This window comes from Oryza sativa, chromosome 5 (assembly GCF_034140825.1).
Source record: "Oryza sativa Japonica Group chromosome 5, ASM3414082v1".
Classification (NCBI taxonomy): domain Eukaryota; kingdom Viridiplantae; phylum Streptophyta; class Magnoliopsida; order Poales; family Poaceae; genus Oryza; species Oryza sativa.
Window position 1 is genome coordinate 7,185,047 of NC_089039.1, and position 8,775 is coordinate 7,193,821.

General features: G+C 37.5%; 1 protein-coding gene across 1 annotated transcript; it reads left to right on the forward strand.

Annotated features, from left to right (window-relative positions):
* Positions 1–6,494, forward strand: LOC4338114 (uncharacterized). The gene is made up of 2 exons (XM_015784582.3): positions 1–464; positions 5,687–6,494. Exons 1-2 carry the CDS (start codon positions 46–48, stop codon positions 6,168–6,170), a joined length of 903 nt encoding a protein of 300 aa, XP_015640068.1. The 5' UTR covers positions 1–45; the 3' UTR covers positions 6,171–6,494.
* The last annotated feature ends 2,281 nt before the right edge of the window (positions 6,495–8,775 follow it).

An 8,775-nucleotide genomic window follows, 5' to 3' on the forward strand; every position in this document is an offset into this window, starting at 1 on the left:
AGAGAAATGAAAAGAGGCTGAGCAACAACTCACCTCACGGCGGCAATGGGCCTCCTCGTCCACCTCCCCAACCTCGCCGGCGCCCGCCGCCCATCGCCGTGCGGCGGCCACCGGAGGGCCCGCGGCGGCGCGCGGTTCTCGGTGTCCGCCGCGGCGCCCGGCGGGGGCGTCAAGGAGGAAGAGGAAGAGGAAGAGGAGGAGGAGGAGAAGGGGACGAGGGGGAAGGAGAGAATAGTGATTCGGGTGTCGGACCCGGTGCGGGAGAGGCGGCTCCCGCCGCCGCTCTTCTCGTCCCCGGACGCCCCCTCGCCGGCGGCGGGGCGGCGGCGGAGGAAGGGGGAGGACGAGGACGACGGGGAGGACCGGCGGCGGCGGTACCACGTCAACGTCGGGGACGCCATCCGGGCGCTGCGGGAGGAGCTCCCCGCCGCGTTCTACCGGGAGCCCAGCTTCCATATCTACAGGTTCGTGAATCGTGAGTCGTCGACCTAGATTCCCATGCTTTCCCTTGTCGGGGGATGATGATGATTGTTGATTTGCGTTGACGGTGAAACTGTGGCGTAGATTTGACCCTTTTCTCAGCGCACGAGTGGCACTCTAATGTGCTCTCTTAAGTCAAAAATTGGGGAGAGAAAAATGGTGATTTCTAGTATACTTTATGAGGTGTTCTTAGGCCGAATTGGAGAGATGATTTGCAAAATTTTTGATGTTTTAGTCGTGTCGTGGCCATAGCTAAAGGATTGTTATCAGGACTTAGATAACATAGTCAAGTGCGATAGAGTCTTTCTCAGTGGTTTAGTGGTGTGGTTAGAAAGGCTATGAGTTATAAAAAGTCAATCACTCATTATCTTGTTGGTAAAAGTACTGGCCTCATTATTTTTAATTATTAATTTAAACTAGGAAGGTAGCCCGCGCAGATGCGCGGGCACCTTATTTAGTGATATTTGAAATTTTGTAACGAATGTTTATATATAGGATTGTTTTTAAAAAATATTTTTTACTCTTCTAAATCTATGTTTATCAATATTTTTTTGGATTGTTTTGAAAGTCGGTTTCAATCACTGGATGTACGGACACGCGTTAAGAAGGTACATGCTCCTGGACATTTGTCTATATGCTTATGTGACTATGGAGGTAAGGTGGACCAACATGGACGTCGGGTCCTTTAAGGGGGTTTATGTGACATCCTAGTGCAATTAGGATGTGGTCTATGTTTTTTTTATTTAAAGGATATGATCTGTGTTGTCCATAAGCATTGTGTGCACTTGTGTCCATAAGAATGAAAGTGTAAGTGATGTGATAGCGTAAGTGAGCGTGCCAGTTGGATGCATGCTGAGCTGCCTTGTTTTGAAGGACGGGTTGTTACAAATTGTAAACAAATTAAATCACTTAAATTTATAAGAAAAATGTCTCAACAATAGAGTTGGTTCATATGAAACTATCATTTTATACTACTGTGTTTTTTTAATTTAAACTTTTAAGTAATATTTTTTCCTTGTATACTAAACATGTCTTTGTAGATTTTAGGACAATAATTTAAGAAATTTTCTATTAAAAATATGATAATATGACTTCTTTATCTAATTAAAGACATACTCACGTACTTATATTTACTTCTACTACCTACATCCATAAATCGAAGGATTCAAATTTTATCCTAAAATATAAGAGATTTTTAATACTACTCATTTCATCCAACCATTTTTCATTTAATTGTTATCCAACATTACTCTAACCATCTTCTAACTCTTTAAATACCCCTTATTTAATGATGGATATCTTAGTTTTTTTTTTCATTCCTCCTTAATTCCTATAAAATTTTAGAATCCATTATAGGATGGAGATATATAGTAATAAAAAAGAGCTTCATTCATAGACATATTTATTTGTACCTTTGAGATTGATTTAGCTTTACATATTTGTATAGGTAAATAGACTTCGTATGCAAGTTGAGAAATATAATTAAGTTGGTAGAAAGTCGTTAGATATCTAATGGTATAAAGTAATTAGTACACAAATTTTATTAAAACATTAAGGTGGATTTTTTGGGGGGTAATTTTTAGGATCTTTTGGTTAACAATTGTTGTAAGGAAAACAAAGAGGCGTTGGATTCGTCTCGTCCATGAGGAGGGAACTGTATACATGTGTTGTACATACGCACTCTGACGAACTGATCGTTTGGTAGGGTTTTTTTAAGATATAGATCTAACAGTTTATAACGGTTTAAAATAAGATCCATCGGTTTGGGTAAAATAATTTTTTTTCCTTAGAATTTCTTATACTTACTTTAATTTATTAGAGCGTCGTGTGGTAGCTTAGAAATGTTTATAGGAAGCCATGTATACAGCTTAAGAGCATTTGTAAGATATCTAATGGACTTTTAGTATATAATAATAGATAATTCATGTCATATTAATTAATATATCAATTAATAATTAATTTTTTTTATAATTTTTTTATGGGTTCGCCACTGAAAAGAAATGGTATATATCAAAGTGATATCCGGATAATTTTTTCTTACTTCGTCACTGAAGGGTATATTCATCCAAGTGACATAATAATTTCTATATAGAAACATATGTACCAAGAGATTATTTTTATATACTGTGTATTTGGTTGTTAGCTTAAAAAATAGGAAAGAACTCGGAGAGACACAGAAGGGAAGAGTCAGAGGGAGGGGGTGGAATGGGGTACGTACATACATGTGAACGCATTATGTTTTCTTTTCGGAACATATAATACCTATTGAAACGGGAACGTGCAGATTTTTTTCTTGAAGATAAGATTTAATGGTGAAAAAATTTAATTGTTTAAAATATTGGGTCTACCGGTCTAAATGAAAGTGCCACGTAGCGATGTAGGAGCTTTTACAGGAGTGCCACCGGACATAAATTAAGTACAATGAGATAGATAATCGTACATATGATGCCTATAATGTCTATCCACTTACCATAATTATCACCGTTTTCACTCTATATTAGTTAGAAACCATAGTTAATAAATAGCTAATTTTTATCGGTTTAAGTCATTGGATTATTTATAGTTTATAGTTAAAGAAATATGTTATTTTGAATTTTATTGTGACTTTTTAGTATCATTTAAACAAATATTAAAAAAATGAAAAAAATGATATATATTTGACCGGCTGAAAAACTACATATCAAATATCATATGTCGTATTCTATTGTGCACTAAATTAATTATAGCCAAAGTAAGTCATGAATGTAAAATCACAACAAAATAAATGATAATTACGTATTTTCTTTTAGTCAAACGAATGATAAAAGATACTATCAAATATAAAAAGGTCAATAGTGTAAAGACCGGAGGTAATATAAATATATTATGAGGGAAATAAAAAAAAGAGGGTGAATGAGGAGAAAAGAAATGAGGAGTCCGGTACCTACGGTACCTGTGTACGTACGTGTGAGGTTCACGTACACGAGAGAGAGAGAGGAGAGGGAGAGATTAAATTCTGTTTTTAATCTAATTAAATCTAATGGTCTAAAATAATGGACCCACCAATTTAAATGAAAATCGATGGCTCGATATTCCTAATCTATTAGAACGCCACGTGGCGATTTAGGAGCGTTTATAGGAATGCCACATGGCGGTATGAGAGCGTTTGTAGTATGTTTAATGGACTTTTAGTATATAATAGACTTGTGGAACTATGAGAGAATTATTGGTGTGGATGCCAAAAACACAAAATGTCACAATAAAACTTTGGTATCAAGGTGTTCTTCTTGCTACTACTAATTGAGCAAAGCAAAATTTCAATTTTATTCTTAGCCACAAAATATTATGGTTTTCTTAGTCCACACATGCTGTCTGTGAAGCACCAAGTATGGAACCAGCACCCGATTACTTCAATATCCTTTACCCCAACTTTGCCGCCTGTATTTCTTATTCAAAGTTATTATTTCCAGACTACAAAAAAGGCCCATTTTGTTTGTTATAAACCACGCTCAAGTTAAGTTTAGCATTAATCCTCAGCTTATTTTGAATGGATTCAAATTTTCCTAATTACATTTGATATACCTCTAGAGGGTATCAGAATCCATACGCACATTACCAATAAGGTAAGGAGACATTACAAATTGTAAAATACAGAACGAAATGTTTGGCATCAATAGCATTATTTCCTCTCTTTTTTTTTTTGCCTGAAGAAGATACACTTACTCATTAAGAAATGTATGGAGGCCATTGCTTATATCAACAAAATAATGTGGTAACTTCTTAGATTAGCATGTTATTTGTACACAAACTGGTTGTGTCAAGGTTTTCTGCAGCCAAATGAGGGTTGATGATGTCAGATTGTCAGATGCAGCCCATTATGGTACCATGAAAGTTACAATATGGGATTCCATGGGGCAGCAGCTACATACAACTTGCTAGCTCATCAACAGATGGCCAACAAATGAGAACTCTCTGCCTGTTTTCATTTACTTCGCACGTTAACTTACTACTCCCTCCGTTTCATATTATAAGTCGTTTTGACTTTTTTCTAGTCAATTTTTTTTCTAGTTTGACTTAGTTTATATAAACATATAGCAACATTTTTAAAACAAAACAAGCATACTGTCAAAATATATTCTATATTGCATTTACTAAAACTAATTTGGTGTTGTAGATGTTGCTTTTTTTTTTACAAATTTAATCAAACCTAAAGAAATTTGATTAGGAAAAAAGTCGAAGCGACTTATAATATGAAACGGAGGGAGAATTAAATTGTGACTACTACTAATTTCATATTTATTCTGTTTAGATGAATGGAAGTCACCGTTGGATTTGTGATGCAATGCACTTTAGTACTATTGGTAAAAGAACAACATATGGTTTACATAGCAAAAACAAGTGTCAAGTATTTGGAAACGGAGGTCAAGTATTTGGAAACGGAGGGAGTGTTTGGTTAGGTTGGTCATATACAGAAATACAACTGATTGACTGGTGGTTAAGCAATGAATAAATAACTCATTCAAGACTGCCCATGGTTTTCTTTCTTTGGAAGGCTATTCTAGGGCTACTCCCATAATCTGTACTCCTTTGACTAGGATTGTTTTATTTTTGAAGTCACCTTTGCTTCAATAAATCTCCTTTTGTTTATCTTGTTAGCCACATTTTTAGTTTTGTACTTCTATGTTAGCTTCTGGCTTTTATCGTTCAAGCTACTTGAAAGATGTTCTCCATTCTGCTTGATAACAATGTCCTGTGCTCATCCATGGTTAGCGATGCTATCTCTGGTCCATGACAAATAAACCTTTTAGGTCAATGAGCAAACAGGTGTAAATATTGATATATAAGCACATATCGGTTAGAAAATCTACTCATCACAGTAATAGAATTAGGATAGTACTTGATATCGAACAACTTGCTTGTATGTCATGCACACTGCATATTGGCGTTCATGTATGAAGAAATCAAGGAGTGGCCACTCATGCATGCTAGTGGGTATGTGGAATACCAGATCAGCTCAGCATTAAAATTCTTTGTGAAGTCTTATGCAACATAAAACAAATTCTTGCTAGTTGTATTCAAGCAAACTTACAAATATCAAGACCTCAAGGTTGATTTTTAGCAGAATTTAGCTATGTACCAGAACAAATTTTATCTATCATGGTATATTCATTTCTGAAAGAAGATGCAATCCTTGTTAGTTCCTAACCTGCTGTGATACTGCCTCCAGAGATGATATTGTCTTCAAAGATCCTATCAATAATTTCACGGGTATTGATAACTACAAAAGGATATTCTGGGCTCTACGGTTTACTGGGCAAATTTTCTTCAAAGCACTATGGATCGACATTATCAGCATATGGCAGCCTGTCGAGGATGTAATCATGATCCGCTGGATTGTCCATGGCATTCCTAGAGTTCTCTCGGATGGCCCTGGCAGATTTGAAGGCACCTCAGAGTATAAGTTTGACAAGAATGGGAAGATCTATGAGCATAAGGTTGATAATGTTGCCAAGAACACACCAACGAAATTTAAGGTCTTGCCAGTCGTAGAGCTCATCAGATCACTTGGATGCCCATCTACTCCAAAACCAACATATTTTGAGACGTCGTCCCTACAGCTAATATCGCTCTTGCCATTCTGGTTCAAATTGACTTGGATGAGATGCTACTTGTCATTGTACCTTATCCTAGCAAATTTATCAAAAGGATGAGGATCGATGGTTGAGGTCCAACCCAATGCCTCTAAATTTTGCCCTTCCATTGTATGGTAGTGTATACCTTTGAGCAGCTCGCCAATACCTACATGTAAACGATTTTGTTTGTGTACAGCTCAAAGTTTCTGTCTAGGAATGTAGGCATAGCTGAAGTTATTCCAAGATCTTGGCTGAGTTTTGTAAGCTGTATATTGCCCCCTACCTGGGTATGTAATCAACAGACGAGGCAAGTAAGGAAATCTTACATGCTTGCACGTTGCCTGATACTGAACTTTTTGCTATCGAATTGCAAAAGGTTTTATACCAAACCAATTAAGTGCTTGGGCTGTGTTCCTGTGAATGATCTGAAGATATTTTGGGTATTATGATCAATGAGCAGTGAAGTTCAGTTACAGATCTAAGATGTCACTGTCCTTTTTTTGGTCTCAAGGAAGGGGTCAAGGAAAGCCTGCCTTTCCATCACTGTCTGTCACTGGCGGAGAGTATAGAAAGTCGTCAGCGGTTGCATTATCCATAACTATGATCTTGTCTAATGTCTATGTCAGCCAGGAAGACTGGTTTGTAATTTGTTACTTATCTCTTGAAGCTTTGCATGCAAAACTGGGTTGTACTTGAAACTTCTGATATTACAACTGAACCTTGCAATCTTTATTAGTAGCAGATATGGATCTGAATCATACAAACTAGCATCAAATCAATTAGCACATGATGAAGCTGACTATGAACTCAACTGAACACCTCTTTCAAAACATGTGCCATACTGCCATTCCACATGTAGTACCTTTCCAATTCTTGTTTTTCATAATTTGGAAGCTACTAACCCCGATAACCCTGCCTCCAAAATCCATACTGCTATTAGTGATGTAGTACCTTCCATTTCTTGTTTTTCCTAATGTTTTCTCATGTAATAATTCGTGATATTTGGGTTAATTTGAGACAGGCTTTTGGTTGGTGTGTCTATGTCCATAAAATAAATCATTAATCATAAGCTTTTCTAAGAAGAATTGGCAGACCTGAATTACAAGATCAGTAGAACTTGATCAGCATGATCTCTTACAACCTTATACTTAAGAGTGAAAAGAAACAAACAAATGAACATGATGAACATATATCATATATATGGATCATAGCTCACAGCAACACAACCAAACTAGACAAGACAAGTACGTAGTAAAGTATGCTTTGCAAAGCCCTGTTTGAAACGCGAGAATTTCAGAGAGATTTCACCGAGAATAGTTTGAATTCCGACGCGATCCAAACAAAAATTCTTGCGTCCAAATACAGGAGCCTAGCCTAGTTGTACTCGATCAGAAGCAGGGGAATCCCCCGCTGATGACCGCCGCCGACATGCCGGACTCCCTGCAGAGGCAGTCCAGCTTCCACCCTGGCAGCTCGCCGCCGCCGCCGGAGCCCGGCCTCTTCTCGCTCGACGCGGCGGTGGACAACGGCAAGCCACCGGACGATGGCGTCCTGCCCGCCTCGCAGGAGGCCGCAGCGCCGCCGCTCGCCGACGCCGGGACGACGGCGTCGTGGGTGGGCTGAGATGATGATCTCTCCGGCTTGCTGCTCTTGTTGGCCTCCATGGATGGCTAATGGCTTTCGCCTCCTTCTTCCTCGGTTTTCTTGGTTTGGTTGGTTTGCTTGCGAATTGCGAGATCGCGTGCTTCGCTAGCGAGCGACTGTGTGCTTGGTTGGTGCGATGGAGGAGAGGGTGGTGCTATTACAAGGGTGTAGACTGTAGAGAGGATAAGGATGTGCATGAATACCATCAACGAGATACACGGTTTCGCCGCCACGTCAATAATAAATGGTAGTAGGTTGGAGAAAGAAACTAGTATTGTACTCCCTCCCTCCGTTTCACAATGTAAGTCATTCTATTCTAATATTTTCCATATTCATATTGATGCTATATACATTCATTAACATCATTACGTTGTGAAACAGAGGAAGTAGTAGTAACATGGTGAAGATCAAAGTTAGAATATACTAGAAAACAAGAAAACCATTAGCATAATATATAATAATTAATTGAGTTTAAATTATTACATAATTTGAAAATTAAATTATCTGATATTTTATATAAAAAGTTTTCGTACGAAATACACCATTTAATATTTTAAAATGTGTGCTAATGAAAACCAAGGTGAAATTTTATATCTTTATAAAAAGGAACATGGTTATAAGTGAAAATTTTCTTCTTCACGTTATAATTAATTTCTTTGAAAGGCGAGACTTGTTTTTAAAATAAAAAAAAAACTAGATATCAGGTGGTGGGAGGGCCTATACGAGATTCTGTTTTTTCCTCTAGTGCCTTCGCTTTTTTTCCATATGCACATATTTCACCGTTACTATTTTCGTTGAAGCTCAATTCATCTCATCTAAGTTCAAAGTTGCATCCTATGAAAACTATCCAAATTTGAATATCACATTCAAAATGTTACATTTCCTACGTAAAGCTGTGGGTGGGGTACAAAGTTTTATGGTTTCTAAATGAAAATTTTCCACTCTATAGTTTTTTTTTTGAGAACTCCACTCTATAGTTTGATATGTATTCTCTAATCAAAATGGTTCTCGTATTTACTAGAAATTTTCAATCAGTTTT